The 22,143-nt window shown below is 31.1% G+C and overlaps 1 protein-coding gene across 1 annotated transcript; it reads right to left on the bottom strand.

Moving 5' to 3' along the window:
• Positions 1-3,434: 3,434 nt before the first annotated feature.
• LOC115888639 lies at positions 3,435-5,648 on the bottom strand. The gene is made up of 3 exons (XM_030908410.1): positions 4,811-5,648; positions 4,572-4,755; positions 3,435-4,519 (listed from the first exon to the last, which is right to left on the bottom strand). The coding sequence occupies exons 1-3, from the start codon at positions 4,925-4,927 to the stop codon at positions 3,507-3,509; spliced, it is 1,314 nt and encodes a 437-aa protein (XP_030764270.1). The 5' UTR covers positions 4,928-5,648; the 3' UTR covers positions 3,435-3,506.
• Positions 5,649-22,143: the final 16,495 nt, after the last annotated feature.

Below are 22,143 nucleotides of genomic sequence, written 5' to 3'. Positions count from 1 at the left end.
GAAATTTTCAAGTGGTATTAGACATTTCATAGTGTAGTTTTTTTCTTCTTTCAAACTATGATTAACAAACTAGTGTAGTTTTTCAAACTTTCAAACTATATTTTTAGAGTCTTTCAAACTATGACTGCTTCAACGTCCCTTTGTTTACTTCTCCAACTTATTTCTAATAACAGATGAATCATTTTACCGTGTTTAGCGTAGCTCACCACACTGGAATAGATAGCATTTGATAGCTTGATAGTCAGATAGTATTAATTTTGTAAAAATGACAATTTTTAAACCAAAATCTTGTTATCGTTACCTATATGCAATATTGATAGGTATGATGTTTACAAGATGTGATATGTACATAATTTAAATTTTTATTTCCACACAATACTGTATACTACAGGTGCATACATTATCCGTTACTTCAGTTCCAGCCAGCAATAATCAATTCTGATTAACGTCAATGAATAAACTAATTTTTAAATACCCCCGGTATAAGCATGACTCATCCTTCATCCTCGCGTTTAAACCTCCCTGTATATAATAGTGTGCTTAACGAGATCAAATCAATTTCCAGATACCATTCCCATTACTTCTGGAAAATCAACGTGAGTTCCCCCACTAAGTACTGATAAGACGAGGCTGAGAAAACTAACTCTAACCTAACTTTTCACTCCAACCAAAATATTTGCGCAACTCCAAAATCATAGAGTTGATAAAACTATTCAAAATGGTGGTCAATCACTCAATATTCACCAAACAGTTTTGAGGTTAAGATATAATTCCTTTCTTTACATGCAGATAATGAATAAAGGTGAGTACTTACATTACTGTGACAGGTAAAAAACGGCACCTTGAGAATTTCAGACTGTATGTCAAATTATATTTCTTCTAAAACATCACTTAAATAGCAAAAATATAACATTTCCAAGTGTACAAAACTTCACACAACGAACATGACTGATAGAAAGCGACAGACCGCTAGACACGGTTGCCACTTCCGACACGAAACTCGTCGGGCTAGCGCGCAGGCAAAGCCCTCCCATGCTTGGCAAATGATTACTGAAGTACTCATTACTGATCCTTTCACTCAATTTCCGTCCTCAATTCCTACCTTCGTAATGTGTATTCTGGATTGGGTAGGTATAAGAAGCGATGAGCAGCAAGTAATATTACTTCGACTGTTATAAAAATAATGTCATTTTCTCTATTATAATAGAGAAGTTAGAATAAACAGTTTAATTTATGGTAAGTTAACCATAAATTAATTCTTGGTATTTGGTAACTAGATACCAAGAATAAGTTAACCATAAATATACAAAAGAAGGTAAAAGAGGCCAACAAAAAATAAATAAACAGTTTACTAGGTACCTACCAAATTAGCATAATTACATAATTAAACACGAAATCATTAGTAGGCCATATTATAGTGTTTATAGTAGGTTTGTTTAGTGTATAGGTCATGTTTTAATAAGAATTAAATATACACTTTCTATGATCATTTTGTACCAAGGTCACGCCAGGTTGAACTTTGAAAATAAACAGCTGCATAGCAACTGTACACAGAGGCGTGCGGTCAAAATATGGCAACGTTGCGCGTTACGTAGCCTTATTATTTAACCTTTCTATCACCTTCAGGGAGGGTTCATTGAATTACGTCGGCTATTCTCTGGTTGCTCAGACGACGTTTCTGCATTATTTTAGACCTTTTTCATCAGGGATCATAACCTCAGATATCCTAACATGTGGTAAAAAATTCAAAACCTGAATCCAAGAAATGAAGTAAACAGTTTTATGGAATTTCTGAACTCACTTTCTGAGTTTCATAATTAATTATGACACGAATTCCCTTTTTTAATCATCATTACTTTGTTTTATGGCTTCACGCCTGTTGCTTTTTGTAAGTTGTATTTCATATAATTAATAAGTACCTGTATACCTGCTACTTATAATAAAATATGTTATACGTATTTGACAAAATTGATTTCTAATTCCTCAACGCAAGAGGATAGTGAAGCAATATTGAATATTGATTGAGACATGATTAAAAACCTACAATTAAATATTAACGGTAATTGCCTAGGTACTTTATTTTTACGAGCAAGCGATGTCAAGTCTCATTGGTCTGGGTAAATTATAAGATAAGAATAAGACTTTCCAAAGTCAATTGGATTGATTTAAGTAGCAGTAGTAATAGTAGTAGTAGTAATAGTGCCTACAAAGGCAGTGTCGGAATTAAGAGCCCCAAACCAGTCCAACTGACTTCGGAAATACTATACCTACATAAATATGTCCAGAGCTTTTTACATGGTCGGCAAAGTCTGCTTTAGGTGCCGATTTAAATGCCGAGTAGTCAATACGCTCAGTACTGAACCAGTATTTTCAGAAGCGTTTAAAATAGCGTTGGATGAAGTGGTTATTTAACAAATAATTCGCATTTTTTCCGACCTACAAGATTGCCATGCCATAGTCCTGTAAATTTTGGCCATAGCGATTCGCTCCTTAGTATGCAAATACATAAATACCGACACAAGACCGACAATAGTAAATTGCCGACATGGTATATTGTATAAAAAATAATATACATATACTACGCCTATGGTACAGTATACCTACAGGACGAGTTTTAAATAAGTGCAAATATTTCCAAGGGTAATATATTTCGAGTCCAGAAACACAAGTATGATTTTTTTTCGAGAAATTTTTTTTTTGAATATTTGGAATGTTTTGAAGAAAATTTTGAATTTTTTTTTAGTTTTTGGTTAAAAGACATAATTTCTTGATAATATGGCAACAAAAGTAGTAGATTAAATTTACAAGAAAAAAAAAATAAAAAAGATCCAGTGATTCTCAAAATTTAAGCAAAAATTTTTTTTTTGAAAATTTCAGGGTAAAATAACTGGATTATTTTGGACTTATTCGAAATAGGCAAAGAAAAAATATGATTTTTTTATCGAGATCTACCAGCCTGAAAATATTTTCACTCATCTAAGACTCACTCTGTATATAATTTTAATTAAGAAAATATAAATATGATTACTAAATAATATTTTTTTTATATAAAGATACCTATTGAAAAAATTATATGTTGATACCTACGTTTAACAACAAACTCATAACAATCAAAATTGCTATAAGTAGACACCCCCAATTTTGTTACAGACATATACAGGGTGGACCAATAACATTTCAAAATTTCATCGTCAGTATCGTCACTCAACTCAAAAAAGTGAAGATATAATGCATTCTAGCATGTTTGATTAATACTGCCGTCCTAATGAAGAACGCAGTAACTCGATTTTTTTCGATTTTGAGATTTTGGTGAATTCGTATTCTTGAACATATTCTCTATCTTTCTACCAACTCAGTTTTTCCAAAAAAAATTTGGTTTTTTCAAAATTTGAAAAAAAAGTTTGCAGTAACTCGCTTAAAGCATCATAGATCAGTACAATTATTTGTTTAAAAATAGCATGGATAGTATTTAAATTAAAAAATTTGAAAAATGTACGTAGTCCACTTTAGTTCTCCCCACTCTCACTATCTTCTGAACTTTCCTCATCACTGACATTGATAAACATTTGGGGTACTTCTTCAATAATGACTTCCCTATCATACCAGTCTTCGATTAATTTTTCAGTGTGAACCACCTTAGCATGCCATATTTCTGGTGTACATTTCTCTAATGCTTTTCTCCACATATCTAGCACATTTTCATCTTTATGTCCATTTTCACCAATGTGGGCATTGTAAAAATATTTTGAATCTGCCCATATCATTTCAATTGCATTAAACTGGCAATGGTAAGGTGGTAATCTTAATACTTCATGACCATTTTCTTGTAATAATTTATCTATTTTATATTGTTTTGTTTTTTTGTGAATTTTTGCTATGCTTAATAGTTCAGGTTTAAACATTTTTTTATCATAAGGTATATTACTTTTCTCCAACCACTCAACAATTTCATATTTCTTCCATGAGGATGATGGCTGTCTCTCTAACTCAACAGAATGGTATGGAGCATTATCCATTACAATAAGGGAAGGTTCTTCTAAATTTGGGATGAGCTGGTTTTCTACCCACTTTGTAAACATTTCTGCATTCATTTCCCCATGATAATCCATTTTCTTAGATTTTGAAGCAAAAATTAAACCAGCATTTTTAACAAACCCTCCACAGTGTCCGGCATGCAATACAATGAAACGTTTGCCATCAAAACCACCTGGCTTACGAACACTCTTAACACTATCATCCTGCCATGATCTCATTTTACTGCCTTTGGAAAAGATCCACGTTTCATCTAAAAATACGAGTTGACGAGGAAATTGCGAATTTTTGTTTTCCATGTATTTTCTGAAAAAGGCTGCTCTCATAGAAGCTATATTGGATGTCTCCATTAATGCTCGTCTGTTATCATCCTTTTTGTATTTAAATCCCAAACTAAAAAGGAGTGTTCGAAGACTTCCATAACTTATGTCAACAATTTCTCTGCGACGCAACTCCTCGTTTAGTTTATTAATTGTAACTTGTTTCTCTGAAAATATAAATTTAGTAAAATAGTTCAGTAAAATAATATTGGTACTTACTTTGTGCATACAAGTCATACAGAATATTGCGAACCTCCATCTTCAAACCTTCATTCAAGTCTTGAGTTTTACATTTTTTTCGAGGTCTGTTCTTTCCCGGTGTTGAGGGTAGCTCATTTCGATCTTTAGACATTTTAATGCTTGAAACCGTTCTTAGACTGATCTTCAAGGCATCAGCAACTCTCTGTAAATTTATTAGTTAGGCACTTGTATTTTTATAAATCAAAATATATATTTACCTCTTGAACAGCATTCAGGGAAATTAGTGGCCCCTTATTCTCTTTTTCAGACGTAAAATAAGAGATAAGATTTCCAACAAGGATACGTGCTTGAGAATTTAAACGTTTTCCTGGCATTTCAATGTTAATGTTAAATTATATTAACGAATCACGAAAAATAAATTTTGGAAAGAACTGTTGTTAAATCACAAAAAGTTTTCACAAAAGCTAGTCGCAATAAACGATGTCCAAAGAAAATAAAGATACAAAACAACTTTCCCTAACTTTTTGACAAAATGACAAAATCATAAACATAAACACCGAATGACAAAAATGTCATGCATGGATGCTGCCAGGGTTTTACAGATGTACGCACGTCTCCACAAAATGTACTAAATTGTAGTACAAGTTACTTTTTTTAGGAAATTATAAAGGAAAAGCTGTCTTTTTTTTTAATAGGATGTAGTTCTTGGATCCCTTATAAAATAAAAACAAGAAATTATAATGCAAATGAAGTTAGTATGAAGTGAACACCAGTGTACCTTTATTAAAAAAATATACTAAATTTAGTACATTTCTTTTAAAACGAGAACCCGAAAATAAATAATCGATTTATTTTTGCGTTCGCCGGCATTGACTTTAAATGTTTAGAAAAGAAACTTGAGTGATCCTTGGCTAGGGGTTTTCCTTGTCTTACACATAACTTTAGCTCCGACCGTATGTCGGATAACTATGAAGACATACGTTCAGTATTTCTTCGAATTGTCTTGCTTAAGTTAGAAAGAGAGCGTATAAAAGGGAATTGATTTGATGTTAATCATAGTTTTGTGACGTGCACGCAAAGATCCGTTGACCCAACTGTATATGCAATATTGATAGGTATGATGTTTACAAGATGTGATATGTACATAATTTAAATTTTTATTTCCACACAATACTGTATACTACAGGTGCATACATTATCCGTTACTTCAGTTCCAGCCAGCAATAATCAATTCTGATTAACGTCAATCAATAAACTAATTTTTAAATACCCCCGGTATAAGCATGACTCATCCCTCATCCTCGCGTTTAAACCTCCCTGTATATAATAGTGTGCTTAACGAGATCAAATCAATTTCCAGATACCATTCCCATTACTTCTGGAAAATCAACGTGAGTTCCCCCACTAAGTACTGATAATACGAGGCTGAGAAAACTAACTCTAACCTAACTTTTCACTCCAACCAAAATATTTGCGCAACTCCAAAATCATAGAGTTGATAAAACTATTCAAAATGGTGGTCAATCACTCAATATTCACCAAACAATTTTGAGGTTAAGATATAATTCCTTTCTTTACATGCAGATAATGAGTAAAGGTGAGTACTTACATTACTGTGACAGGTAAAAAACGGCACCTTGAGAATTTCAGACTGTATGTCAAATTATATTTCTTCTAAAACATCACTTAAATAGCAAAATATAACATTTCCAAGTGTACAAAAACTTCACACAACGAACATGACTGATAGAAAGCGGCAGACCGCTAGACACGGTTGCCACTTCCGACACGAAACTCGTCGGGCTAGCGCGCAGGCAAAGCCCTCCCATGCTTGGCAAATGATTACTGAAGTACTCATTACTGATCCTTTCACTCAATTTCCGTCCTCAATTCCTACCTTCGTAATGTGTATTCTGGATTGGGTAGGTATAGAAGCGATGAGCAGCAAGTAATATTACTTCGACTGTTATAAAAATAATGTCATTTTCTCTATTATAATAGAGAAGTTAGAATAAACAGTTTAATTTATGGTAAGTTAACCATAAATTAATTCTTGGTATTTGGTAACTAGATACCAAGAATAAGTTAACCATAAATATACAAAAAGAAGGTAAAAGAGGCCAACAAAAATAAATAAACAGTTTACTAGGTACCTACCAAATTAGCATAATTACATAACTAAACACGAAATCATTAGTAGGCCATATTATAGTGTTTATAGTAGGTTTGTTTAGTGTATAGGTCATGTTTTAATAAGAATTAAATATACACTTTCTATGATCATTTTGTACCAAGGTCACGCCAGATTGAACTTTGAAAATAAACAGCTGCATAGCAACTGTACACAGAGGCGTGCGGTCAAAATATGGCAACGTTGCGCGTTACGTAGCCTTATTATTTAACCTTCCTATCACCTTCAGGGAGGGTTCATTGAATTACGTCGGCTATTCTCTGGTTCCTCAGACGACGTTTCTGCATTATTTTAGACCTTTTTCATCAGGGATCATAACCTCAGATATCCTAACATGTGGTAAAAAATTCAAAACCTGAATCCAAGAAATGAAGTAAACAGTTTTATGGAATTTCTGAGCTCACTTTCTGAGTTTCATAATTATTATGACACGAATTCCCCTTTAATCATCATTACTTTGTTTTATAGCTTCACGCCTGTTGCTCTTTGTAAGTTGTATTTCATATAATTAATAAGTACCTGTATACCTGCTACTTATAATAAAATATGTTATACGTATTTGACAAAATTGATTTCCAATTCCTCAACGCAAGAGGATAGTGAAGCAATATTGAATATTGATTGAGACATGATTGAAATGAGACATGATTAAAAACCTATAATCAAATATTAACGGTAATTGCCTAGGTACTTTATTTTTACGAGCAAGCAATGTCAATTACCATGGCAGTAAATAATAAAATTATATGAAGTCTCATTGGTCTGGGTAAATTATAAGATAAGAATAAGACTTTCCAAAGTCAATTGGATTGATTTAAGTAGCAGTAGTAGTAATAGTAGTAGTAGTAATAGCGCCTACAAAGGCAGTATCGGAATTAAGAGCCCCAAACGAGTCCAACTGACTTCGGAAATACTATACCTACATAAATATGTCCAGAGCTTTTTACATGGTCGGCAAAGTCTGCTTTAGGTGCCGATTTAAATGCCGAGTAGTCAATACGCTCAGTACTGAACAAGTATTTTCTGAAGCGTTTAAAATAGTGTCGGATGAAGTGGTTATTTAACAAATAATTCGCATTTTTTCCGACCTACAAGATTGCCATGCCATAGTCCTGTAAGTTTTGGCCATAGCGATTCGCTCCTTAGTATGCAAATACATAAATACCGACACAAGACCGACAATAGTAATTGCTGACATGGTATATTGTATAAAAAATAATATACATATACTACGCCTATGGTACAGTATACCTACAGGACGAGTTTTAAATAAGTGCAAATATTTCCAAGGGTAATATATTTCGAGTCCAGAAACACAAGTATGATTTTTTTTCGTGAACATTTTTTTTTTGAATATTTGGAATGTTTTGAAGAAAATTTTGAATTTTTTTTAGTTTTTAGTTAAAAGACATAATTTCTTGATAATATGGCAACATAGGTAGTAGATTAAATTTACAAGAAAAAAAAAATAAAAAAGATCCAGTGATTCTCAAAATTTAAGCAAAAATTTTTTTTTGGAAAAATTTTAGGGTAGAATAACTCGGTTATTTTGGACTTATTCGAAATAGGCAAAGAAAAAATATGATTTTTTTATCGAGATCTACCAGCCTGAAAATATTTTCACTCATCTAAGACTCACCCTGTATATAATTTTAATTAAGAAAATATAAATATGATTACTAAATAATATTTTTTTTTTATAAAAAGATACCTATTGAAAAAATTATATGTTGATACCTACGTTTAACAACAAACTCATAACAATCAAAACTGCTATAAGTAGACACCCCAAATTTTTTACAGACATATACAGGGTGGACCAATAACATTACAAAATTTCATCGTCAGTATCGTCACTCAACTCAAAAAAGTGAAGATATAATGCATTCTAGCATGTTTGATTAATATTCGTCAGCGACATCTATATTATCTATAGTAACGTAAAAATAAAAGGTGAAATATTTAACCAGCTGCTCCCATCTAACGAGAACCTCAGATACTTAATACTGTATTTTTGGTTGCCTGTTACTCATTGCTGATATTTTATACTTATAAAAAATAAGCCTAATATTTTACTGTATATTTTATATAACTAAACTAGATCAATCATCAATATTTACTATAATTTGCACTTTTATTATTTTTAATTTTAGTTTCGAAAAGGCAAATAAACCACAAAATTCAAATGTGTAATTTCCTTTATGCGATTATTCTCCAAGCGTATTCGCCATATTTGGCTACACTTGCGCGATTAGTCTCCCAGCGCATTCGCCATATTTGGCTATACTTACGCAATTATTCTCCCAGCGCATTCGTCATATTTGGCTATACTTACATTAGGTGGTATATATTTCGATCCCAGAAACACGGGTATGAGGTTTTTATCGCGGAAAAATTTTTGTATTTTTCGAAAAAAATTTGGAAATTATTTAATTTTCACGTAAAAATAACATTTATTTTTCATATTAACATAGATCCGATTCTGCTTTGTTTCGTGGCTACAGGGTGTTGAAGTCTTAATATTTTTTCGATTTATTATAACTTTCTTCTAAGTACTTTTAGCGTTTCGACTGAAATTTTGAGGGTAAAAGTTACTATAAATGCGACATATTTTAAAGCTAAAAAAGTATCGGGAGATTCACCAGGGACGTGCACATGGGTTACACTAGAATATTTTTCTAAAAAAAGCATGTACGCCACTAACTTTATTTTCTCTTGTTAGCGAAATAGTGTAAGCAATTTAATGCCGATTAAAAGTTGTCTCTTGATATTTTGTCGATTTCGGCCTCGTTGATAAGATAAACGTTATAAATTTTTATAAATTTATAAATTTTATTAATTTACCTTGGCCCAAGTCTAATAGTAAAAATTTAAAAAAAATTAATATCATTAATTTGCGAAAGTTTTAAATGAGTACTCATTGATTCCTCATCAAAAAATATGAAAAAAGTTCCTGTAAAGGCTGTAAACATGGGTTTGGAAATGCATAGTTTTAGAGTTACAGGACGTTAAAACTTTTTAAAATTATGGTTTTTGTAATTATCTTAAATACCATTATTTTTTTTATTTGAAAGTGCCGTAGGTTGGACTAGTAGTAATAATAACTAATAATAATAATCTAACGATGCACGTATGTGTTTCTGCCCTCTAGTTATAATAATTCGCTGGTATTTAAGATGGTCTTGGGCCCCGAACGATAGGATTAAAGCTTGTTGCCCACTTGGCCGTCACGCCCCGTCCCTTCCGACCCGTCAAAATGCGGATAGGCAGTGTTAAAACCATGCAAAGGAATAGGACTCGCCGTTCCGTGCCGGGACGCATTTTTCCGTTTCCTATACGGCTAGCGCAACCGATTGCGTTAATCGCATAGGAAACGGACTCGAGACCTGCAACTCCGTTTACTAAGTGGTTAACGCAACCAATGCAAATATTATTATATGAGTCATAATATTATTATTATGACAGGTGGACCTGCATAGGTGTTAAATTTAATAAATTTAAATTAATAATGAGGTATGTTTGGTTTCAACATAATTGAGAGATAAATCTAATAGGTAACTTTTAACGTTTTATAGGCTAATATTGGCAAGGCAGTTCGGCAACACAGCTTTAAGACGTGGTTGTTATGTCAATCTGTTTTTTTTAAAATAAATAGTGCTAGAGACTTGTGTTTAGCCCTAGCAGGCAACTATTAAGCCCGATCAATCACGTTAGAGTTTTTGACAAACACAAATGAATTAACACCCTTCAAATAACCCACGCTAACCAACCTGATTGGTCAAGCTTAAAAGTTGACGGCTAGACACTTCTGTGCTAGAGTGCTGAGTTGGTGGTTGGTTCCTTGTGAAACATCGTTGAAATATTTGAATTTTAATAAAACACGGTTTTAGATGTATCAAAAAAAAATTAAAAAGAGTAACCTAGTTAGACATTTTTAAGATTCCTTTAAAAACTAACCGTCTGACTACATTTTAAGGATATATAATATATTTGCTATGGTGGTGGATTTAAGGAGTTTACAATAGGTGTAATAAAAAATGTGTTTAGAAATCCTTGTTGGTGGTTTACATTATTGTCGTTTTTAGCTGATTTTAATATTTCTAACTATTCTGGGTAATTTAAGCATCTGCGCTTTTTATTTCTCTATCTAATAACTTAATTGAGTTTTCATTAACTGTGTGACTATTTAATATGAGGTGCTAGACCGGAACTTTGCTGGAGATTATTAATAGATTTTATATGTTCTTTAATCCTTATATCTAAATTTCTACCTGTTTGACCTATACGTACATGGCATTACAATTATCCCAATCCACCCTATATAAATCAATGAATGGAATTATTATGATTTTCATTGTTGGAATAATATTTTTGTAACTTTATTTATTTGATTAATTGTCAAATTAAATTGTTTAAATCTTAATTCTTAGAGTTTTGTTATAGTGTAGTGGTTACAAGTAATATTGAGTATCCTGTTTTCTGTGTCCTAAGTGACTACAAATAGAGCATACCTAGAAAGTTCTTTGCAAGCGCTTCTTTGCATGGGTTGCGATTAGCGATGGGAACTATCGAATGAATTAGACTATCGAATGGTTAATGAATGAATGATTTCAACTATCGAATGGTTTTATTCGAATAAAATCATACATTCATTTGTATACTAAAGCATATGTGACAACCTCGCCGTGCGACTAAATGGTTATCGTTGAGCCACGACTATCGAATGCTTTTGATAAATGAAATTTAGTATTCGTTTGATTTTTGTATGCGCCAGTGCATTATTAGTTCTTCCAAATTTTTATAACTTCGCCGTATAAATACTGTGCTATTTTTGCATTTATTAAAATAGTTAAAATACTAAAATAGTAGTTATTTTTTAATTTTATTTATTGACGATTGTGTGCATGTGCAGGTGGTCAAAATTTTTCCGAAAATTTGTGTTGTTTTCCGTAGTCCGATCTTTCAGTTATTTAATTTTATATGGTATATGGTCTATTTTTTAATGGGAAATTTTGAGAAGTAGCAATTTTTAAGAGGGATGAGATGAACTTACAATTAATTTTAAAAATACATATTTGCATTTTAGATGTTTTAATAATATGAATTAGTTGGAACTTAATAATCATATTTAAGTAATGTGGTTAAGTAAATGGGGGGTTATCGAACTCAAACTATGGGGTGAGAAAATTAAAATGAAAGTTTTACACGTGCCAATTTAAAAAAAAAGTTAACGATGTTTGTATTTTGTTTATGCTAATTCTCTAACATGTAGTTTTTTGCGAAGAAATATTTCATTTATTTTTTAAAGTAAATGCCAGTAAAAGTAAATATAATTTTTAAATAGTATATAAAGCACCTAATATAAATAATTTTGATTTCTAATTTTTATTTATATTTTCCTTCCATTACACTGCATGCTTAGAAAATTAATAAATGTTTATATTTCATGATTTTAAAATTTGTTGTTAATATAACAAATTAGTTCTGTAATTATTATTATTTAATAAACCAACGTTGCCACACACAAAATTTAGAGACTATATTATTTTAAATAGGATCTAATATAAATAATTTTGACATCTAATTTGTTGTTTATATTTTGCTATTACTTAAAAAAAAATATTTATATTAAATGATTTTAAATTTTGTTGTTAATAGGTATAACAAATTATTACTGTTATTATTATTTATTAAACCAGTCTTTGCTTAAAAACATTAAAAATAATTTTCCTACATCCAAAATAACAAGTATTATTGCAGTGTAAGAACAGAATATTAATAAAAAAAATGAAGAATATATAGACATACTATCCCTAACTAACTAAAGCCAAACAATAATATTCTTTGCTAATATCAACTAATACCAAAATATGGCAACAGCGCCCTTCATAATGTATTTTCTGTGTAAATACTAGCACCTCAATAAAAAAAATAATGTGTCCTTATCTATATCTGACTCCGCAAAAAATCAAAGATGCCGGCTTCTTTCATAGCATTGCCACCGACCGCTGTCGGGCTTCTCGGAAAGAAACCTACGTCTACTACGAATTACTAGAATACAATATTTCAAGGCAGATGACGGATCTATTCGATAATTTTTATTCGAATAGTTTTCAACGAATGTTTTCTTACTAACTATCGAATTATTCGAATGAATTGCAACTATCGAATGTTTCGATAGTATTCATTCGATACTTCCCACTACTAGTTGGGATGACCACTTTTTAAACGGAGTTGCAGGTATCGAGTCCGTTTCCTATGCGATTAACGCAATCGGTTACGCTAGCCGTATAGGAAACGGAAAAATGCTGCCGGGACGGTCAAGTGCGCGACAAGCTTAAGAAAGGATTGGAGGAAATTTTAAAAAACTCACACATAACAAATACATTCATATTTTATTTAAATATGCAATACAAAGAGAATCAATTCATTCACATACTCCATTTGCTATTAGAATATATTTATATTATAAAAACAATTCCGGTATTACTATTTACAGTGTTTGTACTTTTGAGCAAAAATACCGTTAGCAATGGATCAAATACGTATTGCAGATCTTCCACTTTATCTATCAATAGATTGAAAATTGAGAGATATTTTGATACAATCTATGAGTCATTTTGTACAACACGTATTGGCAAGAAATTGAGAGTAAGCAGACAAAAACTACAAACAGTCCCTACATGTGAAAATATGCTCTATATTATTTAAGAAAAATATAGAAAGAAGTAGGTGAAACGTTAGACGTATTATATTTAAACAGTTGTAGCCTTTGTGCTATAGATACTTTGTGGATGATCATAACAGAATTTGCTCCATGCATCTATTGCATTGTATTAAAAACAAATCTATTGTACACTTACGGTTGAGCATTAGTAACTGCTTCAGTTAATGGCATATATTTGAGGTTACTTGTAATGTAAAGCGGAATTGTTTGATACACGAAAATATTACAAACCTTATTTAATTTGTTTCGAAACAATCCCGCTATTTCTGAAAGAAAAGAGTAAATAATAGAAATATACGGTGTTTGAAATATTTGAAATGACTCTCTTTTTTGTAAAGGATGCTGGACGCAATTACTTTTTTCCTTCGATATAAACACAGATACCTAAAGTATGACGGTAAATATGAGTGAATATTGATTTAAAGATTGTCTCACAAATAAAAAATTACCTATTAAGTAAAACTAAAAACTTCAACACAATTCGACAAAATGTATATTATGGAAAATATACATGTATGCCATTAAAATTTACATTCAAACTAAATACAACTAAACATGTTTAAGTAATATACATTGACAATCATCAGATGTTTGTTATGCATCAGTTGCCAAATAATCTTATTAGGTTTCTATATTGAATCAATTAGCATAATCATTTCCTGACAAGGATATCCTTGATGTACGGGTATTTTCTGATAAAATGGGGGATCACGATTAAAAGGGAACTTGATCGTATAATCAAAGCGTTTGATTACCAAACGTACCTTGCTTTATAAGACAGAAGAACAATTCTTATCGCATACAGGGTTGTTCACCACATACGACATGGAGTATTGTAGCTAAAAGTTTTGGGTTTGTTGAAGGACTATCACAGCTACAATTTCAAAATAATTTTACAAGATACAGAGTGTTCCAAATAAGTAAAAAATATTAGTTGTATTTTTTTAAATGGAACACCCTGTATATTATTCTATTTTTAGATTCTACGACTGAAATAAAGGTAAATTTGATTAAGGTTTATCACACTTAAACCTTACCGTTTTTGAAATATTTTCGATTTTATGAAATTGCAGTGAAAATGTTAAGGATATTATTTCTCCAAGGGTATCAAAGTTTTTAATACTAAATATTTACTGAAGTTTATTTATTGATCAGATAATATTGTGTTGCAATAATAAACAAAACACTACCATATACAGAGTGTCGAAAATGGCAATAACTTGAAGAGAATCAGATGCACAATTTAATTTTCTATCAAATTGTGTTTTATCATTTTTTATGTATCTCTTCAAGTTTTCGTGGAAAATGCATTTTCTTATAATTTAAATCTTATTTATCACTATAACCATGAAACATTGACATTTTAGATTATTTTTAAAAATGTAACAAATTTTCAAAGGGTATAGTTCATTAAAAAATAAAAAAAATGTATTTTTTTTGTTAAAAAGGACCAATTAATAGATACCAGTATACAAACTACATTAATTGACTGTTTACGTTGATTAATAATATATATTGCTCCAAATACTTAAAAACTGAATTTTGTATGTGTATTAGACAGTGTGGTAAAAAGTAACATCTTATAAATTTTATTTCATTTTTTGACAAATGCTAAGTTATAACAACCGAGACGTTCATTTTTATAACTTATTATTATATTGATTTCTCAGTCAAATTCACATTTATTTAGAATAATTTATTAATTAAAACAATTAAGTATGTAATTAACTAATTTTTGGGCGGAAATAATGGTGGTATATTTAATTGGTATACTTTTTTACAAAGATTTAAATAGTACCGTTTTTGTTAACAAATGGACTTGTAATATTATTTTTACCCCCTGTACATTTTGTACATATGTTGCTTTAAAAAATCTAAAATGTCAATATTCCATAGGTATAGGAAATAGTGATAAATGACGTCTAAATTACAAGAAAATGCATTTTCTACTGAAACTTGAAGAAATAGGTAAAAATGGTATAATACAATTTGATAGATAATTAAATTGTCCATCTGATTCACGTAAAATATACAGGGTGTTCTATTTAAATTAAACAAGTTATTGCCGTTTAAAGCTAATAATTATTTAATATAAATTTTTGGACACTCTGTATCTTGTAAAATCATTTTTAAATTGTAGCTGTAATAGTTATTCAACGAACCCAAAACTTACAATTTGTAAAAATCTAATCGTTTAGATACAATACTCCGTGTCTTATGTGGCGAACAACCCTGCATTTCATAAGATTTTTTTACTGTCAAAATCAAAGCCCGCTTGATCATAAAACTGTTAATCGTGCGATACATTTTTTGTTTTATATTATAGTTTATAATAATAATATATATTATTCTGCCAAACAGATCTATATAAATTATGGAATCATATCAGTTGTAAACATAACTTTGATCGCAGGGTTTCGTTAATAAAAAAATTACATATTTTCTCCATTTAGCAGAATACAAGTGAGACAATAACTTATAAAGTCAGCATATATCGTGTAAGAAATCCCATATAAATTTAAAAAGATAATTAGTTTGTAATTTTATTTTGGAGAAGAAATGTATGAAACATTTTAAAAAACTCATTGAAATAAAACTATCTGTTCACTATGTGAATAGTTTCTACGAATTCCCTTTTTATTTATGAAAACTAAAAGACATTTTCTAATGCCAGTATCGTTGTTTACGCTGTATACGTTTGTAACTTTTTATTCAGAGTGTAATTTATGATGATTTTGATAGACCTGTAGACATGGGCGCCGGACAGGGGGGGCAAGAGGGGGCATTTGCCCCCCCCCCGGATCACTGAAACAATAAAAATAAAAGCTATATCTTCTTACATCCATCTGTAAAAAAATAATCATTATTATGAAATTGTTAGGTGTTACCTGTAAAAAAATAAAAAGTGTGGTAATTATTGGGAAAACTGGAAATCGTCCGATTTTCACCAAAATTGGTGTACACACTATTTTGAGGTCGTAGATTACGAATCTACTTTTTTCTTGGCGGTCTCTTACCTCTCACCTTTCTCTTACCTTTCAGAAAAAACGGAAAATTATTTCAACATTGAATTTTTCTTTATTTCGGCCCTATAAAGTAATAATTTCACTATATTTTCATTATATTATAGTTTATCTAAAAGCCACACTTGATTGGGGATAGAAAAGTGTCCAACATTTTACTGAAAAACACTTTTCTTAACAAAATAGCAAAGAAAATTGAGACCAGATGGAAGTTTGACATTTGATATATCCTTCTTTCTCTCTCCTATGTAATAAGAGAGACAAATTTATTCTAGACCTAATCTAGAAATTTGAAAATTTACAACGTTGCCATATCTTCTATTTTTTCGGGTGATTACGGAATTTAAATAAATTACCTATTATGAGATCAACAATAATTAAATATACACCAATATCCACAAAATTACGCGGAAAAGTTTTGATTGCATTGGTTTTAACTTCTTTGCGGAGGAGGTTAATCTTTTCTTAGTTAATCTAATAATATAACAACAAAAGATTAACACCCTCTGCATGGAAGTTGTAACCAATGCAATCAAAACTTTTTCGTGCAACTTCGTGGGTATAAATAGTCAGATCTCGTTGGTAAAATAGCAGTTATGGGAAGGAGCCGTTCTTCTGGCGACCGCCTTTCGTAATTCCAGAATGAGCGAAAAAAACACGCTAAATTTAGGTTTAACATTGGCAACGTTGCTTTAAATGCCAGAAAGACATAAACTTACTTCGGGTTTCTCTTATTACCGATTCTGAACCGTCCTAGAACTGTGATGTGTATGCGCAGAAGGAAATATGAAGACATTACTTCATTTGCGCATGCGCTGCAGAGTTCTTGGACGGTTCAGAATCGGTAATAACAAGAACCCGAACAAAGCCATAATCTAACATTTTCAGATTGTTTACAAATTTATTTTAACAAATTTTCCTCTATTATGCATAGAATTGGTTAAAAAAGTAACAGAAAATAGCAAAAACATTATTGATTATTGAATACCTAACAAAATATGTGCTAGAAAACCTTAAAAATATGAGAAATTAAGAAAAATTCGATATTGAAATTATTTTCCGTTTTTCTGAAAAACAGTAAGAGACCGCCAAGAAAAAAGTTCAGATTTGTAATCTACGACTTCAAAATAAGGTGTATACCAATTTTGATGAAAATCGGACGATTTCCATTTTTCCCAATAATTACCAAAAATGTAAATTTTTTATTCATTTTTACCTTGCCCCCCCCTAAATTTCATTCTTCCGGCGCCCATGCCTGTAGAAGAGAAGAAAATTATGACAGATCTGTAGAAGAAGAAAATTATGATGTACTTGTTATAAGGTAAAAAGAGTGTTTATTTGACCAGGACCGGATTACCTTTTCTGTTAATTTGGTAATATTTTATTTTTTCCATTTTTTGAGAGAATTTGATTTTTTTAACGAGCCCTATACAAACTCTTAAACACCAATTTTTCTCTAAAATAAAATGAGAAACTTAATCCTCATAATTAAAATTTACGTAGGATTTCCTATGTTTAGGTCGATGCAACATACGTTTATATCAAATTAACAAAAAAAATATTTCTTCAGTATATGAATGGAGTAACCACCATATTTTTTTAATATTAGTTACGGTCAATAGTCAATATAAAACAATTTCAAGCAGTATAAATAGTGGAGTGCTTTAAGCCCTTATGAGGTACAAACCTCGGAATTCATTTACTGTGAACAAATTTTTATAAAACTCTTTGCATTGTATTGTTAATAAGATATATTACAAAGTTTACCTATTCAAATTCGTTGCTTTCACTTTAGTATTTAAGTAAACACACACATATACGAGGCATGTTTTTTTAAGTAAGTACCGTTTTGCGATTCCGCCGCCGCAGCGCTACGGTCGGCGTTCCGCGCATACGCGCTGGTTACCTACGTGTCTTGTCTATGCACAGACGCCAGTACAGTCTGATTCTTCATTGTATACGTTGTTTATTGAGTGTTTAAGATGCCTCCGACAATCGTGAGTCCCGCCGATTGTGAAGTACGGGCTGTCATACGATTTCTTAGTGCTAAAGGCGTAAAACCGATCGATATTCATCGTGAGATCTGTGAAGTTTACGGACAAAACATTATGAGTGATGGAATGGTAAGGAAAAGGGTGAGAGCATTTAAAGATGGCCGCACAAATGTGCATGATGAAGAACGGAGTGGGCGTCCTTCGGTCGTTAATGAAGATTCGGTGCAGAAAGTGGACAAAGAGGTGAAAGAAAACAGACGCTTTACAATTTCATCATTGTGCGACTACTTTCCTCAATGTTCTCGTAGTGTTTTGTATCGCATTGTGACCGAGAACTTGAATTACCGGAAATTGTGTTCACGTTGGGTTCCGAAAATGTTGATGGATTTGCACAAAACCCAACGTTTAGGCAGTGCATTGACTTTCCTTGAGCAGTACCACAATGAAGGTGAAGATTTTTTAGACAAAATTGTTACTGGTGACGAAACATGGGTGGCCTACGAAACACCAGAATCGAAACAACAGTCCATGGAATGGCGACATTCATCATCACCCAAAACAGTGAAGTTTAAGCAAACAATTTCTGCCCGGAGAATCATGTGCAGTTTTTTGGGACAGAAAAGGAGTATTGCTAGTGGAGTTTCTGCCTCGTAATGAGACAATCAATGCAGCATCTTATTGTGAGACATTGAACAATCTGCGCCGTGCAATCCAAAACAAAAGACGTGGCAAGTTGAGTAAGGGTGTTGTTTTGCTGCATGACAATGCCCGTCCACATGTGGCTAATCGGACCAAAGATCTCATCAAATCTTTTAAATGGGAAACTCTAGATCATCCTCCGTACAGCCCTGATCTGGCGCTCAGTGACTACCATTTATTCCTGCACTTGAAGAAACACCTGGGCGGCCAGCGTCTTCAAGACGATAACGAAGTCAAAACAGTTGTGATACAGTGGTTAACCAGTCAGGCGGCAGAATTTTATGAGGAGGGTATTGAAAAACTGGTGCCACGTTATGACAAGTGCCTCAATATTCACGGAAATTATGTAGAAAAGTAGATTAAGGTACAGGCTTTCATGTAAAAATAAAATTATTGCGATATCTTTGCACGTTTTTTTTTAATTCCAAAACGGTACTTACTTAAAAAACATGCCTCGTACAAATGCATACATATGTACAAGATGGCTCCGTTTTCCGAAAAAGCTCTGTATCAGGATTCCTGTTTGAGATTTTCATTCCAAACCTTTTACAAAATATATGTTTAATATTAGTTCACATTTCAAAAATATTTTTATAGATATACAGGGTGAGTCAAATATATATCATTTAATTATTCGAGTTTAGTGAATTTGTTATCAAATTCTGGTTCCAAAAATACCTTAATACCATAGACTATATTAAATAATCTTTGAATTATGACCACGTCCAAGAGGACGTCAATATAGACGTCCAGGAACCTTCGTATGAGAACTTCTAATCGAGACGATCGGCTTATTGTAAGTTTATCGCTAAGAAACTGCCGTTTGCCAGCTTTTCAAATTGATAATGAATTGCACTTAAGAACCGTACATATTAACTAACGGACTACAAGAAGAAGATTAAATGAAGCAAATCTTATGTCAAGAAGGCCTGCTTCGGGACCAGAACCTACTAGATGTGTTGACTAGGCCCAAAAACAAAGGCATGGTCTTAATGTAAAAATTACGAAAAATGTTAGGGCCTTGTTTAAAACCGAATATTTCCAACAAAAATAAAGCTAATGAGATGAACTAAAAAATAAACCATCGAGAAAGGATGTACCTAGATGATAAAATAATTTTTAAATTTCTTGCTGTTTTAACATATTTCACAGGGTGTTTCAAACTTTCATCAAAAATATCTTATATAATAATATACAGGGTTGTTCACCACATACGACACGGAGTATTGTAGCTAAACGATTAGATTTTTACAAATTGTAAGTTTTGGGTTCGTTGAAGGACCATTACAGCTACAATTTAAAAATATTTTTACAAGATACAGAGTGTCCCAAATAAATAAAAAATATCAAAGTTGCATTTTTTTAAATGGAACACCCTGTATATTATTGCATTTTTAGTTTCTACGATTAAAATAAAGGTAAATTTGATTAAGGTTTATTACACTTAAACCTTACCGCTTTTGAAATATTTTCAATTTTGCGAAATTGCAGTATAAATTTTAAGGCTTCATTTCTCCGAGGATATTAAAGTTTTTAATACTAAATATTTACTGAAGTTTATTTATTGATCAGTTATTGTGTTGCAATAATAAAATTATACTACCTTATACAGAGTGTCTAAAAATTTATTTTAAATAATTACTAGCTTTAGACGGCAATAACTTATTTAATTTAAATAGAACACCCTGTATATTTTATGAGAATCAGATGCACAATTTAATTGTTTATCAAATTATATTATACCACTTCTTACCTATTCCTTCAAGTTTTGGTAGAAAATACATTTTCTTATAATTTAGACCTCATTTATCAATATACCCATGGAATATTGACATTTTAGATTGTTTTAAAAACAACAACTGTACAAAATGTAAAGGCTAGTAATATTATCGTTTTTAGTAAAATGATAATATTACTAGCCCATTTATATGCAAAAAGAAAACTATTTAAATCTTTATAAAAGAGTATACCATTAATTAAATATACCACCAGTATTTCCGCCCAAATACTAATTAACTACATACTTAATTGTGTTCGTTAAAAAATTATTCTAAATAAATGTGGATTTGAATCAGAAATCAATATAATAATAAGTTATGAAAATGAACGTCTCTGTTGTTATAAATAAGCATTTGTCAAAAAATTAAATATCATTGTTAAGGTGTTACTTTTTACCACACTGTCTAATACACATACATAATTCAGTTTTTTAGTATTTGTAGCAATTATTACTAATCAATGCAAACAGTCAATTAATGTAGTTTGAATACTGGAATCATATTAATTGGTCCTCTTTAACAAATATTTAAACAGTTTTTTTTATTTTTTAATGAAATAAACGAACTATATCGACAATATTAGTATCAGTACTCTTTAAAAAATTGGTACATCTTTAAAAATAATCTAAAATGTCAGTATTCCATGGGTATATTGATAAATGAGTTCTAAATTACAAGAAAATGCATTTTCTACGGAAACTTGAAGAGATAGGTAAAAAATGGTATAATACAATTTGATAGACAATTAAATTGTGCATCTGATTCTCATAAAATATACAGGGTGTTATATTTAAATTAAACAAGTTATTGCCGTTTAAAGCTAGTAATTATTTAAAATAAATTTTTAGACACTCTGTAAAAGGTAGTAAAGTTTTATTATTGCAGCACATTGTAAATATTTAGTATTAAAAACTTTGATACCCTCGGAAAAATGAAGCTTTAAAATTTATACTGCAATTTCACAAAATTGAAAATATTTCAAAAACGGTAAGGTTTAAGTGTAATAAACCTTAATAAAATTTACCATTATTTTAATCGTAGAAACTAAAAATGTAATAATTTATAGGGTGTTCCATTTAAAAAAATACATCTTTGATAATTTTTATTTATTTGGGACACTCTGTATCTTGTAAAAATATTTTTAAATTGTAGCTCTAATAGTCCTTCAACGAACCCAA

Source organism: Sitophilus oryzae, unplaced genomic scaffold (genome assembly GCF_002938485.1).
Source record: "Sitophilus oryzae breed Bouriz unplaced genomic scaffold, Soryzae_2.0 scaffold_805_pilon_pilon, whole genome shotgun sequence".
Lineage (NCBI taxonomy): Eukaryota > Metazoa > Arthropoda > Insecta > Coleoptera > Curculionidae > Sitophilus > Sitophilus oryzae.
The sequence above is the reverse complement of the archived record's forward strand: the minus strand, read 5'-3'. Positions and strand labels throughout refer to the sequence as shown.